At 34.2% G+C, this 19,154-nt stretch overlaps 1 protein-coding gene across 2 annotated transcripts in view; it reads right to left on the bottom strand.

Moving 5' to 3' along the window:
* The window catches only part of LOC150110719 (uncharacterized), a 487,651-nt gene that overhangs the window by 447,523 nt on the left and 20,974 nt on the right, over positions 1–19,154 (bottom strand). For both annotated transcript variants that reach the window (XM_090400398.1, XM_090400407.1), the window contains exon 2: positions 16,952–16,983. In XM_090400398.1, coding sequence (XP_090256524.1) covers positions 16,952–16,983 — 32 coding nt within the window. The remainder of the gene's footprint in view (positions 1–16,951; positions 16,984–19,154) is intronic.

Raw genomic sequence — 19,154 nt, 5'->3', positions numbered from 1 at the left:
AAAACCACTAATGTAATATTTCTAGCTAATGTTGCACTTTTTTTTCATCTTGCTATATTCTGTAAAATTAAAGGCAGTAAATTAAATCTGCATAACTAGCCACAAAAATCCCAAAATATTTGCATAAGTGACAAGGCCGTTTGTACCGTCCAGACAGTAGACAGTGTAAACAATTTACCTGTACAACTTGCTGATTGGCATCGGTTCACCCACACAGCACAGGCTAAAAGTAACTAACTAGAGTGTATTAAGTTGGAATAGGTTAGAGTAATATTGGAGTGGGGACATAGGATAAATCACTAAATAAACCAAATGACAAGTATGATTTATAACATAAATCATATTTATGTGATAAATATTATTCATTTTTATAGTACATTCGAAAATTGACTGTAAATTAGAAATTCTGAAGGAAAAAAATTTCGTGCTCACAATTACTAGGCGTGTGCACTCCCTTTTTAGTCAAAGAAGATCAGCATTCCCTCTACGCCATGCATGTGCGCACACCAAAGAGGGAATGCTGATCTTCTTTGACTAAAAAATCTGTTTGCTTCAATTTTATTTGTAATCGCAATCACTCTACTAATGCCAACTTCAATTCTGAACTTTTTTGATTTCATTTACTTAAATGTTGATTTTCTCTGGTTCAACTCAGCTAATCAGCAACATCATCGTCTTTGGAGATTTCCCAAATCCAGAATATCATGTAATTCTGACCATTCTTTGCATCCTTTAAGAATACTATGGAGATTGTTAATATTCTAAGCAATTCAAATCATGACCTATTCTGATTTCCTCTGCATGCAGCAACACTCCTAATAACCATTTCATCCATATGTTGTTTAGCATTATAAGAACATTTAGTGGAACGATCTTCAAAATGTCTACACTTCATTTCTTTGATTGAATTATTGTTTCCAGTTTCTGATTCAAATATCTGTACTGAGCACATAAATGAAACAGTTCTTCATATATGAGCACATAAATGAAACAGTTCTTTATATATGAGGATATAAATGAAAAATTCACATCCCATGTTTATTTAAATTCTTGTCCCTTATTTAAGCCCTGGTTCTTGGCACACGTCTTGAAGATGTGTGCCAAGGCCATTCAAAGAATAATCAGGGATATCCCAGTTGGCTTTAAATGAAACCCATATCTTCCTTTTCTGCTTATACTAAGCAAAAAATATTTGCAAAGCAAATCATCAACATATCCAAATGAAATTTTAAAAGGACTAAAAGCAGGACACTTGCATCATGTTCAAATGGTAGTCATATTTTCTGGCCCTTTGTCAAAGTGACAGTGTATATCTTTTGTACAGCCTCATTTCCATCTCTTTGCACTTAGATGGTTCTATTACATCATTACTAACATAAAACGCCAATCTTTTGGATTCTTACCTTTCCTTCAATAGTTGCATTGATGATTTTAGGAGATTTCTTCCTACCATATCAAACTCACAATGTTCAATGACTGCTTTTTCACCAGAAAGAAAGAAATTAAAAAATCTTTTCCAAATTGAATAAAAAAGTCTTCCGATACTGATGGCATATCTCTGTTCTAAAAGTTTGTGGTGTTTTGCATTTTCTTATTCCACCAGTGAAATTCATCATCATCAGTTTCATCAGTCTTGGGACTGGTAGCCCAGCAGCAATTTCCTCCGTTCCGCTCTGTCATTTGCTTTCTTCTTAATCTCCTGGTAACTCCTGAGACCCATGTTTTCTTTGATCTGGTAAATAAAGCTTTTCCTTGGTCTGCCCATTCTTCTTTTCCCCTCTATTTTGCCTTCAGTTATTCTTTTCACAGGTCCATCATGCTGGAGTATATGTCCATACCACTTATCTCTTCTAATTTTGATTGATCTAATTAGACTTCTTGTTTCGCTTATCTCTCTCTCTTAGGACTTTTTTGTTCATTTGATGTTTTTTTCTGCCCATTTTATTTTGTTCATGCAATTTAACCAGCACCACATTTCAAAAGCCTCCAATCTTATTACGTCTTCTCTGCCTAGAATCCAGGTTTCACATCAATACAGTGCGATACTCCATATCAGTCTTTATTAATTTTTTTTTTTCAATTGTAGGGTGAAATTTTCTGTTAAAATGCTTTTCATCTTAGAGAATTGGGCTTTTGCATTGTTTATTCTTGACCTTATGTCTTCTCTTGTTCTGCCATCTTCTGTTATTAGCCTTCCTAAGTATTTAAAGCTTTTTACTTGTTTTATTTATTTAACCGCGCGGTTAGCCTAGTGGCTTTGCGCTTCGCAACCATATGCCTGGGGAAGGAGTGTCCCGGGTTCGATTCCCGTTGTAGACGTGAGGAATTTGAGGATCTTCCTCAGGCATAGCCAAGTTAGCCGGTCTTGGGCGCGGTCAGTAGGGTTTTTTCCGCCAGTTTATCTGGCGTTTTTCATCCCGCAAACAGGCAAACCGGCCCCATGAACATACGCCTCTACAGTCAAAAAATATATCCCCCCAGCGGCAGACCAGGCGACGAGTCAGTTGGGAGTAGTACTAACAGGTAGTCGCATCTAAGTAACACGCGGACCCTGCATAGGAAGCAGGAATAATGTGAAGAAGAAGAAGACTTGTTTTATTTATTTCCTAGATGTCTGTATGCTCTATATTGAAAGGGATTTTGCCTGTAACAAGGATTTTAGTCTTATCTGTGTTGATTTTCATTTTATATTTTTCAAGGCTATTGTTTAGTAATTCTAGTATTGTTTTTAACGTTCTTCTGTTTTCTGCTACAAGGGCTATGTCATCAGAATCTCAAACACATGACTTGCTCACCATTTATCTTTATGCCACCATTTATTTTATCTCTAGTTTCCTGAATGGCATTTTCAATATATAAATTAAATAAAAGTGGTGAAAGTATACATCCTTGTCTTACCCCACTCCTTATATTTATTATTTTCTCCTTATCATTGATTTTAATCTGTCCATTTTGATTTTTATATATTTGATAAAGTATTTTTGTATTCCTCAAGTCTATGCTGATATTAGTTAGACAATTTAGGAGTATTTGCTGGTTTACTTTATCAAACCAGTGAAATTAGCCCATTTTTAATCATCACATTATCTTTTAAATGCTCCCACTTTTTTTTATTCTTTCCAAAACTTAACATTTGACTTGTATGTATGCACTAGCTGGAAACCTTTCAGTTACTAAACAATCACAGGAAGGATTCTGTAATTTTATTTTTATTATTTTATTTATTTTATTTATTTATTTTTTAATATGCATAATGAAATGAATATTTTCCTTAGGTATTTAATCATCTATCATAATTATCAAAAGGACAACCAGGTTTGTCTCCTATGGAAATGCTATTACTAATCTATTAACTCAATTCAAAGAAAATTTAAACATGGTCTATTATATTTAAGTTAGTGATCACTCCGAGTATATTAAAAAAATATTTAATAAATCAAATATTATTTACTGTTATGATATACATGACATTTAAGGACAAATCATTCTATCAAGAATTAAAATAGTCATTCTCACACTTTCTCTCAATTAAATTGTACAAATAAAAGATAGATGCGTAATGAGTTCAACTAAAAAAGTTTAACAAACTAATAATGACAAATATGTAGAGCAAGATGTAACATTACAGTGCACTTTAAACAACTAGAAATAAACCTTCAGCAGTTTTAAGTGAACTAAGTAGAGCAGATAATTACATCAATGGACTGCTCTGCATTCAGAGTTCAAGATATTATTAATTAACCATCCATTCTCCCTTCAGCATGAGAGAAGAATTTAACTAAAGATACAAACCAGTACTACCTTCCAGTAAATGAGAGAAAATTCAGACTAAAACTGTTTCCATTCCAAATGCAGAATACTAGTTCTTGCATAACATAATGAAAGTAAGTTGGTTTCTTCTATTCCAACCACCATAGAAATTATCAACAGTTCATTTGCTTCAAGCAAACAAATAAACAAATTCCTGTAAGAAGTAGCATGAAATTATTGGCATTTACCATTTGCCGTTAATGGACTGTATGTCCATGCACTTAAATAAAATTTCAGTTTTATTCATAAATTTAATGAAAATTCTGGGTCCCAATTATTCCATACTTCAACGTTACCTCTCTCTCAATGCTACGCCTTTCTCAGCTCTTGAGCTGTCATTTTGCTCAGTGTTGTTGCTAGTCAATTGAAATGTTGCATGACATCATGTGGAATGTCAGTCACATCCGGGTTTTTTGCTTTATGTTTAGCAACATAGATGTTAATATGTGCTTTTGTCTGGAAGCGCTCGGCTCCTCTGATATCAAATAATGGCAAAAACTAACAGTACATATACTGTACATAATTATTTACATAATACATTCATTCCTGGACACTTTCACATATGTATATTTTGCAACACAAAATATGCATTAATGAAATAACTTTAAATATGTAATGGAACGTGTATTTTATATGAATAACTTATTCAAGAAATATACAATCATGTTACTGTCAATTAATATGAAATCTTCTTAGTTTTGTTATCCACCCAGCTTTGAACAAATGACATGGGAAAGGTTTGGACATATAGTGGTTGCTCTTGTTATCTCTAAAGCATTTGATTGTGTTTGGCACAAAGGCATATTAATAAGCTTTTATCATACACCTACAATTAGGTTGGCAACTTTCTCTCTTGTCACACATCATATACAATGGTGGATGAACCTCGATCTTCAGACTTTGCAACTAATGCTGAAGTTCCACAAAGCTGTGTTCTTTTGCTTGCTTTCTCTCTCTCCCTTCTGTATATCAGTGATCTTCTCTACTTGACCGCAAAATAGCATACAGCATCTAGTTTTGACAGCACACTGCACTCCTCTTTCTCACTAGCATTTCCAGAATACTTTTATGTTACTCCCACTCACAAAAGGTAGTAAATCCATAGCATTAGTATTATGAGTGGACCGATTTTTTTTTTTAATTTATTTTTTACATAATTCAGACAGACAACTCTGGAGACCAAAACATGGAACACTTTCAAGCCACTTAAGGCTTCCAATAAACAGGGTGGTAGTCTCGCACTAGCAGATAAAATTCTTTTCATACCTAAAGACAATGACAAACATCTGTACCTATAGCTGGATTTAAATCTACCACACCATGGTGGTTTAGAGAGCTGGCATACCATGCCAAGTGGTACATTAACCATTTATCTTTGTTGGCCAAGTGGTTAACATATCACCAGAAAACTGACTACTTCAACCCAAAACCGAGATCTCCAAACATTCTTCAAGTAGGGTCTTGCCAATCTATGATCATCATGTCCCCATGTTTGCAAAACTCATTTTAATTCTCACAAAAACTCTTTGCCTTACTTTTCATGTCCAAATTTATGGACAATATTTTTCTTCTTTACTTCTAAATTATTAACTCAATCCAAATCATAATCCTTCCAACTATTCTTCTCACATTTTGGGTGCTATTTCTCGCTTACTATAAGTACTTAATCATATTACAGAGGAGAAGAATTTAGTTTGATATTTTTGAAATGTTTGGTAGTGCTGATTGTCACATTTTCTACAAATTATTCCTCGGTCTTTTCATGAGGATTTGCACTGTAATTCCTCTCCTGTCCTCCGAATCTATTGGAGTACCTACAGTAGCTATTCAATACCTCTTTGTAGTTCAACTCCAAAGTCACAGAACAAATTTTTTTTTCCCTCTTTATTCGATCCATATACTATTCAATCTTCCTTCTATTAATTTTTTTGCCCATCCACATTCAATGTTTAACTATAGAATTATGTATATAGTTGTGTACTATATAATTATGTATGTACTAATGTACATAATTATATAGTTAAACAACACTTATAAATGTCAGATTACATAAAAAATAATACAGAATTAAAATCAACAAGTTCATATATCTGCACTCACAACTTAATGTCTCTTTCCTCAATTTTCTTATATATTAAGTATCATGGGCTTTTTCAGTTGAAGATGAGTTAGCCGATCTCATACGGTGGTAGTATGGTTTTTTCCTTCCCAGAAACTCGGGTTTTTCATCCCGAGTACAGAGAAATCAGCCTTCAGAACACACACAATTTACAGACAAAAAATACTGTTGTTGGTGATGATGGGCGACAGATGGCATTGATGGTAGTAGTAGTGTTGTAGTTGGAGAATTAAGTAGTACTGGAGAAGATGAGATGTATTTAGCGAAATAGAGTAGTGCACCCTCCCACGATGAGTCCTTGTCATGTGATAATAATAATATTTCTGTCTACCCAGTCCTAAATTCTATCTTTCACCAATTCTCTAATAACTTAACTATTGCTCCTTGATACTTATTGGCCTATAATCTCCCATTTCTGTGTTAGAGTCTCCTTTATGCAGCAGAACAATTCTGCCCTCTTCTCCCTAGATACTTTCCCAGAACTGAGGCTTAAATTAAACATCTTGGTGAGAAAAGTTGTCAATTAATTAAGACATTCCCATAATACACAGACTGATATTCCATCTAATCCAATGGCTGTATTGGCATTAAGGTTCTGCAATATCAGAAGCACTCCAATTCATCTCTCTATTCTCACCTTAGTCAATATCATGTGTGGCATTGCACTACCATCTCCACTTAGATGGGATACATTGCAAAATGATCATTTAATTGGCATTAAGGTTCTGCAATATAGCAAAGCACTGCAATTCATCTAACTCTATCCTCACCTTAGTCAATATCACGTGGCATTGCACTACTATCTCCACTGTGTATGTTAATTTTTGACAAAGGTCCAAGAACACAACTATACAAAGATGTGTGGTATTTGTACCAACTCTGTGGCTAGAGCTTTCAGAAGCACTTCATCAACTGGCAAGTTTGTCCTATGGTTTTTTTCTGGATATGCATGTCAAAATGTATATAACTGGCATTTTTCTCTTCCTATGACAATGAGTAAATATAATAATATAAATTGCTATATTAAATTGATGATTTTATGATTTTGGTTATGTTTTCTCTCATTTCTATTTTTTAAAAAAATGATGTAATGCAGGTTTGCTTGAAATGCAGTTACTTAAATTTTCCTTGTTTCATCTATTTCAGACTTTTTAAATTTTTTTTTATAAAGTATGGTGGTGTTATAAGGATGTTGTCATCTAGGTGCACTAGTATACTTCAGACCTGGTAGCTAATGTTAGAAGCTTAATGGAGTGAAACAGCACTGAGGAAGGATTAAAATATTATTTAATTTTTCCAATATTTTGGCTAAGTCACTGAGATACTGTCAAGGAATACAATATGAGATGTGTTACAAATCTCATATGTACTTTTTGACTCCCTATGAGACTTATAACACAACACACACAAGAGCAACACAAAACTAAGTGAAACACATGGACAAAATATTAGATTCCTAACTAAGTAGGGTGACCTCTGTACAGACCTGTTGACAGCTTAGAATGTAAACTGGGATCACAAAGTATTAGTGTTTCCCATATTTTGGGAAGTTCCATGCAACCATATTTATTTAAATTAGGTTGAGAGCATCTGCAGATTTTAAAAATAGTCTTTCTCTTCTAAATTTACTGCAATGGAGCATGGTGGTCTTCTTTCCAATTGATTCTTTGAGCTGTAGCATAGTCTGTAAGGCCTAATTGATCACAGTCATGACTGCAGATGTATTTTTTGTGTTCTTCCATACAGATGTTGGCTGATCGTCCTGTCTTCTATAGTAAGCTAACTTGCAGGAACAGCACACTTTATATACTCCAGGCACAGATAGGAGAGGAAGGAGCAGATCTTTAATGGAAACATATAAGGGCTGTAAGCGTTCAGTGTGGCTAAAGCTGTGTTCAGCTATTCTGAACACCGAAATCTGTACCATTCTTTTCTGATATTTCAGAAGACTCTGCTCAGAAAGAATTCTTAAAAATAAAAAATACAGTACAGCAATCAAAAAAGACAGGTATCAAAAAGTACAGCAATCCCTCGATTAATGTGCCTCTGATTAGTGCATTTTCGATTAGTGCTTCATTTTTTTTCGATACCCAAATTCGATTAGTGTGCATATATACATCTTAAAAATAAATGTTGTAGATTTAAAAAACTTTCTATCTATACATTTTTTATGACTAACTTTAAAAAATTTTTTAAAAATTTTAAAAAATGACTTAATTTTAAAAAATCACTCACTAGAATGAAATAATTTAGTTACCGATTTAAAACATTTTACAAAGCTATTTTGTAATGGCATACTACACTATTTCCATATACACTGTATTCCAAATATACTACCAAAATTTATGTTGTCTATTAATTATATAGCATTTTGCTGATCATATCTCGTGCCTCCTTTGCAATTGTTTTCCTTACTTTTTTTTATTTATTTTAAAGTGTTTTCCCAACCTTTCATCATAAGTAAAAGAATTAGTGAGCAAAAAAGTAGAAGTATGAAAGAGATTCGAAAAGTAATCTTATTGGAAGAAAAACTTGAAATAATAATTAATTTAATAATAATAAAAACTTTAAAGAAAAATGAAGAAGGCGAGTCCAGAGCAAAGATAGAACAAGAACACAAAAATGGGTGAATCAACTATAAGAGCAATTTTAAACAAAGCTGCTGAATACAAAGAGAAAGGTAAGGCTGCTTCAAATTCATCATGCATGCAATCGAAATCAAAGTATTATAATGATTAAATTAGAGAGACTTCTTTCTACATGGATCGAAGATTGTAACCAAAAATGGATCCCGCTAAGCACTGACCTTATTAAGTCAAAAGCATTAAGTCTCTTTGCAACCTTGAAAGAAAGGGCTATCAATAATAGAAAAGAAGAAGAATTCCATGCTAGTGCTGGGTGGTTTGAGCATTTCAAAAAGAGAAATAGCCTACATAATGTTCGAATCACAGGCGAAGCTGCAAGTGCAGATAAGGAGATGGCAGCAAATTATCCAGATTTTGAAGAAAATTGTGGAAGAAGGGGACTAATGTGACCAACAAATATTTAATGTCGATGAAACCAGCCTTTTTTTGGAAGCAAATGCCTTCCAAGACTTTTCTGGCCAAATCAGAGAAATCTTAGCCTTGTTATAAAGTCGCAAAGAAATTACTGCTAGCAATACGCGAGCTGTTTGGAAACACATTCTTCCACACTGTGCAAATGATTATAGAGGCTTTTCAAATGAATCTAAGTTAATTAAATCTCATTCTGAGAAACTGAGCGATTCTGACTTGCTAAATTTAGATGCACAGTGGGAAGATCCTAAAGAATACGAAGAAAATTTAATCACTAACAAGCCCAAAGAGATTTCACAGAAGCAATTTGAAAATATTTTTCATACAATGCGTTTTTAAGCAGCAATACTTAGAGACTGATCCTGATGAAGAGAGAAGCAGTAAAATTTGCAGAGGTAGTAGAAGAAGGAATAGGGCCATACCATCAGTTGTATGAAAAAAAGAAACAGAATGCCTGCCAAACTACGTTAGCTCAATTCTTTGTTAAGAAGTAGAATAATAAATTTATATTCTGAATATGTTTTATTGTCTTTCAGCTTCATAGTTTTCTTTTAACTAGGCCTGAGACATACCCTAATTCTAAAAATATTGAGGATCAAAAAAGAAATTTGAGGATCGAATATAATAACCATAGGTTATTATATTCGATTAGTGCATTTTTGATTAATGCACCTGTTTTTAAAGAACGCATTAATCGAGGGATTGATATACAACAGTCTTCTGGATTCTAAACATGTACCTTCTCCAGTTCAGTCTCTTCATACAGTAGTGAACATAACATCAAAAATGCTTACTGATACTGCTATCAGTGCCCTTAGTCTCTACCATAATTTTGCTGCTCTGAAACAAGTACCAGCATTAGACCTAATGTTCAATATTGAATGTGGTATCTATAATTTAGCACCAGAAATAGCTAATAATATTAGGCTTGATATCACCAGAATTCTTTCTCGATGTTCATCTAAAAAAAAAAATTTATCATCTTGCCAACTCAGTGCTCTCAAGAAACTATGCAAGGATAGCAGTGTAGTCATCACCAGAATTGATAAATGGGAGTGATACTGTTATTCTTAATACCAACAAATACAACAGAAAAATGGATATCATTCTCAGAGACTGCTCCACCTATAGACTTAGATTATGATCTCGCCTCACTGGTCATACCACTTCTTATATAAAAAACTTTCCCTTAAATGATATCTTATCATTTATAAAGAAAGTTTTTTCTCCTGACATTACTGATCTGTTTTCCTTTGCTATCAATTCTGAATATTTCTCTTTTAAGCACAAAATTTATAAACAGATGGAGGATACCTCTATGGGTGCTCCCCTCTCACCCCTCCCTCCTTTGCCAATTTTTTATGGAATACTTTGAAAAACAAGCTCTTGACTCAGAGCCTCTCAAACATTCTATCTGGTTAAGATATGTGAATGATGTATTCTCTATTTAGCCTCAAGGCCTGTTAGACTCTTTCCCTCTCACCTCAATAATCTTTACCCTAGAATTCAGTTTACCATGAAAAAAGAAACGAATAATAGTTTAGGCATTCTAGACACCTCAGTAAAATGCCTACCCAATGGTAACCTGTCCTTTTCAGTATATAGGAAGCCAGCCCACACTGGTAGATGCATTCCCAAACTTTCCCATCACCCTCCCCCCTCTCAACAGTATGGTATCATTAAAACATTAACCAACAGAGCCCAAATTTTGTTCCAATGAGTCCTCCCTTATAGTAGAACTTGATTATATATACTAGACCTTCTTATCTAATGGCTACAGTTCCCACAGTATCAAAAAAATAATCAATGCTTCTCCCAATCTTCAACCTTCTCTGCAAAAAAAATTTTAGTAATGCTATCATTTCTCTCTATGTACAAGGCACTGCAAAAAAAAACAGTCTTAAAGAAATTCAATCTCTAAATGGCTTTCAAGTCCCACTATCCTTCAGCTCCCTCCTCTCTGTGCCTGGAGTATATAAAGTGCCCTGTTCCTGCAGGTTGGCCTAATAGACAGAGAGGAAGATCAGCCAATATCCATATGGAAGAACACAAAAAATACATCTACAGTCATGACTATGGTCAATTGGGCCTTGCAGATCATGCTTTACATATGGCTCATAGAATCAGTTGGAAAAAGACCACTATGCTCTATCGCAGTAAAATTTAAAAGAGGAAGACAATTTTTGGAATCTGTAGCTGCACTCAGAAATCAGCCTAATTTAAATAAATATGGTTGCATGGAACTTCCCAAAATATGGGAAAAACTAATAGTTCAAGATTCCAGTTTACATCCTAGGCTACCTCACCTAGTTAGGACTTGAGTCTTTCCATGTGTTGCACTTGTATGTTACAAGTCTCATATTGTACTTCCTGACAATGTCTCAGTAACTGAGACAAAATATTGGAAGAATTAAATAATATTTTAATCCTTTCACAGTGCTGTTTCACTCCATTAATCTTCTAACATGAGTTTCTCTCAGCATTAAGCCTTAACACACAGTCCTGGTAGCATTAATTGAAGTGTTAGTGATGAAGAGCAAACTTGGAATTTTTAAAGCAGAAAAAAATTTAAATCCTGAACTGGAAGGAAATTTTACTCGATTAATACAGACAATATCATTCTGGTCTGTGTGTGTGTGTGGAGAGGTGAGAGATATATGATAGCCTTCAAAGTTTTATAAAAATTAGCAAGTAAGAAAACTAGAAATAAAAACAGGGTGTCCCAAAAGTCACTGCATGTTTTGGTAACATAGGGCAAATTTCAAACAAATGTCTTATTATTATTATTACTGACACCTCCAAGGAGTCCGAAGACTCATCACGGGAGGGCACCTACTTTACAACTCTCTGTCTCCACCACTACACCGAACCTCTACTACCAGTCATCTACATCAACACCACCTACCACCAGTGGCGGCCCGTACATAAGCACTGCGACACTGCAGCACCCCCAAGGAAAAAATGAAAAATTTTAATTTTGTTTGTGTTTATAAATAATAACAATGCTTACAACATTATATAAATGCAATACAACATGTTAAAGGTTACAGTTTATGTTTCGACAGTGACTGAATAGTTAATAATTGGAATTGTTCGATTAACGCTTTAGATTATGAAATAAATGCACTGCGATCTAACACAGTGTCGGAATTATCAAATTCAACCAATCGCAGCCAGTCTCACTGATATTCGTTTGCACTTGTGATTGCAGGTTACAAGTCATTCCAACACTGCTTGGTTGAGTAGTGTATCATATGCGTTATTTCTGTGAGATACAAAACTTTTATTATTGGTGCGTGGTGAGGGTGAACTATTTTTTGCAAATCTTATTTTATTCTGTTAAAATAACATATAATTATTTATTTATTATAGATACAAGGCTAAATTATGACGAATGTCACTGTTGAAAATATGAAAAGAATTATATTTTTTTCAATTATCGTAACACGAAACAAATACACTGTGATCTAATGCAGTATGAGAATTATTGTGTTTGGCGAAATGCAGCCAGGCTCGCCGATAATCGTTTGCCCTTGTGATTGCACGTTACAAAGTCATTCCGACACTGCTTGGTTGGGCAGCGTATCATATGCATCCGCGTTATTTTTGTGAGATACGAAACTTTTATTATTGGTGTTTGTTTGTGGTGAGGGTGAAATATTTTTAATAAAGAAATTTTTTAATATGTAAATTTATTTATTAATAAATTGGTTACTGATTAGGAAAAAATAATTTTTTAGTTTTTTATTTTTAATTTTGTATATGCAGCACCCCCACTTAAAATTTTCACCGGCCGCCACTGCCCACCACCACCACCACCACAACTAGTATTTTTTGTCTGTAAATTGCATGTGTTCTGAACGGCCAATTTGTCTGTATGCAGGATGAAAAACCCGAGTTTCCGGGAGGAAAAAACCCTGCTACCTCCGTATGAGATCAGCTAACTCACCTCCGATTGAAAAAGTCCATATAAAGATTCCTCTTGTCATGACGAGAATCGAATGTAGGCCTTTTCCAATCGAAGGACGCAACGTACCGTCGTTCTTCAAACTGCACTACAGAGGCACAAATGTCGTAATGATGTAATTATATGTATATTTTTTTATGCAAAAGACAAGTCTTGTGAATAAATGTTAAAGAAATGGATCTGTGACAAAGAGAGAGATCTGGATGTCTAAGGACACATGAGAGGGCAATGAATCTGTCTGCAAGTCTTCAACGAGGATCAGAAATTGTCAGTTAAGAATGCATCCTGCAGATTTAATATATGCAAAACAAATTTTCACAAAATCTTGCATTTTACATTGAAGAAAACAGCCTTACAGCACAGCAATGCCACATGCCTTGAGTGAAGAAGATATCCAAGAGGAACAGAATTGTTAGCACTTGGAAATTTTGTTTTGGAGGTATTCAATATGCATCCCTAGATGAATATCTGATCCTCAGTGAAGACTTGACAAAGAGATTCAATGTGTTCTTGTGCTGTCTTTGGGCATCCATATTTCTCCTCATTATGCATAGATCCAGTTATTTCATTTATTCACAATTGAAAATTCATATGTTGCATATAGTTATAATTATGTCATTAAGACATTTATCCTATTTCACCAAAATGTGCAGTGACTTTTGGGATAGCTTACAAAAGGATAAGAATAAAAACATAGTGAATACGTTTACGGCATGATATAGCAATCTAAGATAGGATTGGCATCCTGCAGTGAGTCTGCAATTAGAAGTAAGGGTCAAAACTGTATAAATGAGAGGAGACCTCCACATAGCCTTTAAAGGGATGTGGAGAACCGACCAGGGCTTCTAACCTAATGTCCAATCCTCACCTTCTTGTGGTGCACCCTGTTGGGTATCTACCTGGATACTGAATGAACGAGGATGGGCTGGCAATTTGGGATTAAGCCGACCAAATTTTAATTCTTATTGGCTTAAACTAAAATATAAAATGATGGTACAACATGACAAAATTTCATGACAGCTGGTGCATCACCCGGTTAAACAAGGCCCCCGTTGTTTTCACCGGGGAACCAGGACGAACAGCGAAAAGTCGGCTACTGGAACAAATCTGAAAACAAACCCCAACTCAACATCACCAGAGTTAAAGATCGGTACTATCAACATAAGAAGCCTGAATGGTAAAGAAATGCAGCTAGTTGAGGAATCAGATAAGTACCAGATCGACATAATAGGAGTAACTGAAACAAAAAAGACAAAAACTGGTGAGATCTTTCTGAGCAATAAATACAAAATATTACATTCAGGAAATGACTATCAAGGAAAAGAAGGAGTAGCCATAGTATTCAACACAAAATACAAGGCTAAACTTCTTGAATGGCAGGCAGTCTCAAGTAGAGTGATGAGGGCAAATATGAGAATGGGGAACAGGACAATGAGACTTATTTGTGCCTATGGTGCCACAAAAGGTTCTATTAAGGTAGAAGTGGAGGAATTTTTTAATGCTTTAGAAAAAGCAACTGACAAAATGATAAAGGAAAAGTTGGTTCTTGTTGGGGATCTAAATAGCAGAGTAAGGAATGATTGTCAGACATACAAAAATATTTTGGGAAAATTTGGAGAAAAGAGCAAAGCCAATAATAATGGCAAACACCTGTTGGATTTCAGCTCAGGTCATGGACTGGTTATTACTAACACCATGTTCCAACATAAATATGTGCACAAATCCACACGAGAGAAGAGGCAAGGAATAAGAAAATGTCTCATTGACTATGTTATTGATGATAGTAATGTTTTCTCCCTGGTGCAGGATACCAGAGTGTACAGAGGATTTGAAATTGGAAGCGATCACTACTTGTCTTGAGCAGGATAAAATTGAATTTCATATTGAAAAGAATAACATGTAAGAAAGTTTTAAAACGAATAAAAGTTGAGCAGCTCTCAGATGTGAACTGTAAATTAAAATACACAAAGATTATTGAAGAAAATATGAAAGAGTTTGAGAACAGGAACCAAACCTTGGAGATTCAGTGGCAAGCCTTGAAGAAAACCCTGATTGATTCAGCTAGAGAGGCATGTGGTAAAGTTGTCTGCAAGAATAGAAAAATTAGAACTCCATGGTGGACACAGGAAGTTAAAGAGGCAGTGAAGGAAAAGAAGAAACCATATCAAAAGTTCCTCGCAAATAAGTCAGATTGTGCTCTTAGAGAATACAGAGACAAATGTAAGAAAACTAAACACTGTGTAAAACTAGCTAAACAAAAGTCATGGGAGGAATTTGGCAAGAACATAGAAAATAAATATCAAGACGGTGACAAAATATTCTGGAGGTTGTTGAAGAAGCTTAGGAATGGAGGAAAGAGTGCTGTAAAAGGAGTTAGAGATGATAAAGGTGACATCATGAAAATGGGAGAAAAAGATATCCTTGAAGTATGGAGTAATTACTTTGAAAATTTGCTAAATGAAACAAGCAGTGATGACAGCACAGTGATAAAAAACACTGACCAGCCATGCGGTCAGGAATACATATCCATATTTGAAGCAGAAAAAACCATCAAAGGCTTGAAATGTGGAAAGGCAGCAGGAGTAGATGATATTCGACCAGAAATGCTAAGTATGGTGATACAAAAGTCTTACAGTGGCTGCACTGCATAGTTCAGAATGCCTGGACAGAGGGACGAATTCCAGACGATTGGAGTAGAGCTCTCATAGTACCCATATATAAAAAGGGAAATAAAACTGAATGTGACAATTACAGAGGAATTTCCCTACTGAGTGTTCCTGGTAAGATATATGCAAGTATAATTGAGAAACGGTTGAGAAGAATTGTGGAAGAAAAGCTTGGTGTAGAACAAGCTGGATTTAGGCCAAATAGAGGCTATCAGGATCTGATCTTCACTTTATGACAAATAGTTGAGAAAGCATGGGAATATAACAAAGATCTGTATTTAAGTTTTGTCGATTTGGAAAAGGCATATCACAAGGTGCCAAGAGAAAAACTATTCAATACGCTACAGTTATATGGTCAATGGGGCATTATATCAAACAATACTTAGTCTTTATTTGAGTTGTAAGTCAGCAGTTAGAATTGAAGGAAGTACAGGAAGGGTTTAATGTTAAATCTGGTGTCAGACAAGGATGTACATTATCCCCTCTGTTATTCATTATCTATATGGATCACATTATGAAGGAAAGTGGTATTAAACATGATATCAAAATTGGAGATGTTAATGTCAGCTCTTTGATTTATGCGGACGATGTTATACTTCTAAATAAATTCGCTACAAGTCTGCAAGATTCTCTGACTAAATTGAATAGCTGTTGTAATAGATATGGTATGAAAGTCAGCAATAAAAAGACAAAGACAATGAAAATAGGCAGAATCATTGAAAATGTCAACTGTGTTGTGAATGGAGAACCTGTGGAACAAGTAAAACATTTCAGCTACTTAGGCACGATTTTTAGTGAAGATAGTAAATTAAATATAGAAATAGACAACAGAATGAACAAAGCTGGTATGGTAGGAAGTCAGTTGATTAAATTCATATGGAATAAGAGAGAAATTAGTAAGAACACTAAATTAGCTATATGCAAGATAGTGTTCAAACCAGTTTTAACTTATGGATCTGAGAGCTGGGTCAGAAGTAATACACTTGACCAAAGACTAGAGACTGCAGATATGAGAGTCCTGAGAAAGATTATAGAAATGAACAGATGGCATCAATGGCAATATCCCAGAGGAAGACCAAGATATAGGTGGATTGATACGGTACAAAGTGCCTTAGACGATAGAAATATAAGATCTGATAATGTTGGAGTCTTGACAAGTAACAGACTGATTTGGAGGAAAATTGTAGATAGGAAGTTAGTAATGATGTAAATTTTTCATGTAGTACTATCATATCCTGTACACCCCTTGAGGGTACATGGCAGGAATTTGATGATGATAACAACAACAATAAGAGTAAAATTATACATTTTCAATTATAAAATTTACACATACCTGATAAAGTTGCCTTTAAAGATTCAGCCTCTCTAGAAAATTTAAAATTCACATGATAAGTAGATGATGAAAATTCCAAATACATTTTTAATAGTAGCAAATTAATGCCATACATGATTTTATGTTTATATTCTTCATTTTAATGTGGTATTTTACCCAGATCCATGTTCCTAAATTCTATACCATAATTGCATGTTACAATCATTAAAGCTTTTAAGTATTTCTTATTTTTATTCTGTTTAACTATTACCCATAGTTGATATTACAATATAAATATGAAAAGGGTATCCAAACTCGATTACCTCAAAATATGCAAACTGCAATTCAAATAAGAAGCAATTATGAAAGAAAACATTTTAGTTAGTGAGGGATGTATGAAAACATGGCCTCATTTATCAGAAGGATAAAAAGAGCAGGATAACCATCATGTCTGTTATCAGCATGTGTTGTCTGATCAATTTACCATTATAGAGAATGAAAAATGAAAAACCAACATTTCCAGGAGAATGTGATTAGTTACAGATGTAGCATGTGGATGTTAAAAGAAACTCAAGATTCTCGTCTTAGGACATGGGATATCAAAAAAATCATAAGAAATGAAGAGAAATCCTGTTTTTCAATTTTATGTTTGAAAGAACTAACAGAACTGATGTCAATTAGGTTATTCTTTCACACTGAAGACCAGACTAATCATCTGCATTTAAGAGCTTGCTTACGGATAATATTTCTTTGCAGACGGCTTGCTTTCTAAAATAAAAAAGGGAAGGTCATGTCAACAGCAAATCAATGAATATGATTTCCAGTCAATAAAAAAAGAACTCTAATACACAGAATGAATGCTCCAGCATTAGTGCATAAGTAGAATGATAAAAATCATTCAATCTGATATGGAGCAATTAGTGAGAACACTAAGCAGTAGAAAAGATTGTTATATAAATCAATGTTCAGACAGATGGGGGCAAGAATTTTATGTCTGTGAATGCAAGGTATTTCCAGCCTATTTGATTTGCAAAAGGAAAGACCTAGTTTTCAGAAAGGGAAGGGGGTGTGGGGGGGCCATTGCCACCAGCATCTGAAATTGACCAACACACTTTAGGTTAAAATTAGTTAAAATAGTTTTAAAATGTTCAAAGGCAGATGTTTCTGACCAATAGGTCATTCTTCTTCTTGTTGTGGCAGACTGGATACAGGCAAACTCTGTATAACATGTATTTCTACAACATAGTTTTAACACAAAGAATTGAGGCAATCACAAACAAGGAACTTATATAAAACATGGTTTTAAAATAACGCGGTTTGTAAATTGTGACAAACCTCACATAATGTAGCATTTTTGAGCTTTTGTGCAAAGAAAAAGTCTTGCTATTATGTAGGATGCATTTTTCAATTCATTTCTTCTTTCTGATGAATCCAACCTAATTCCCAATAATTTCCCAAAATTATTAGGAATTAGGTTCTGTGCTATTGAACTTGTGTGAGACCATTAAAAATTGTGACTCCAAAGCATGCAGTTCATAACTTTTAAGGTTTTTGTAAGGCTATTTTGACTTTTATTTGATAATTTATAAATTTTTCTGATTATGTATTGCTAAACTTTGTTCTTACAAACCATATTGGAATAATTTCTTTGTTGTGAATTAAATTCCAGCCCTGTATTAAGACTAATGAAAGTGGGAAAAAAAAAAAAAAAACATCACTCGAAAGAAACTATTTCTCTAGAATAAAAAATACATATTTGGATCATCTTAAATAAAAGGGAGAAAGATATCATGCATTACAAAAAGTTTAAACTTAAATAAAGCAACAATCCAGACCATAAAGAAAAATGAACAAAAAATTAGAACCACTGTTGCTGCAGGAACTTCCATTTCTACAAATATGACAGCTTGTCCTCAACCGTCAATAGCTAAGAAAATGGAAAAGTACTCAGCAGTTGAACTGCTGATAGCAGTAAAAAAAACCAGATTCTCCATTAGATGACAATGTAATTAAACAACAATAACTTAATAAAAATTAAATTTCTAATAGTTATGAAAGTAAAATGGTTTATTTTTGTCAGCTTTTGGTACATAACCCACTTTTTCTACTGGTTCTTAGTTCTGTATAATATGGTTTTGTGCTGCATGGGATTTTATAGGAATCTAACTGTTATATGAGGATTACCTGTACTTAATTGAAAATCTGGAAAACAACCATAGGATGT

The sequence above is a fragment of the Typopeltis vanoorti genome, chromosome 1, assembly GCF_054136105.1.
Source record: "Typopeltis vanoorti isolate ZY-2024b chromosome 1, IOZ_Tvanoo_1.0, whole genome shotgun sequence".
Taxonomy (NCBI): Eukaryota; Metazoa; Arthropoda; class Arachnida; order Uropygi; family Thelyphonidae; genus Typopeltis; species Typopeltis vanoorti.
This window is presented reverse-complemented; position numbering and strand designations above follow the sequence as displayed.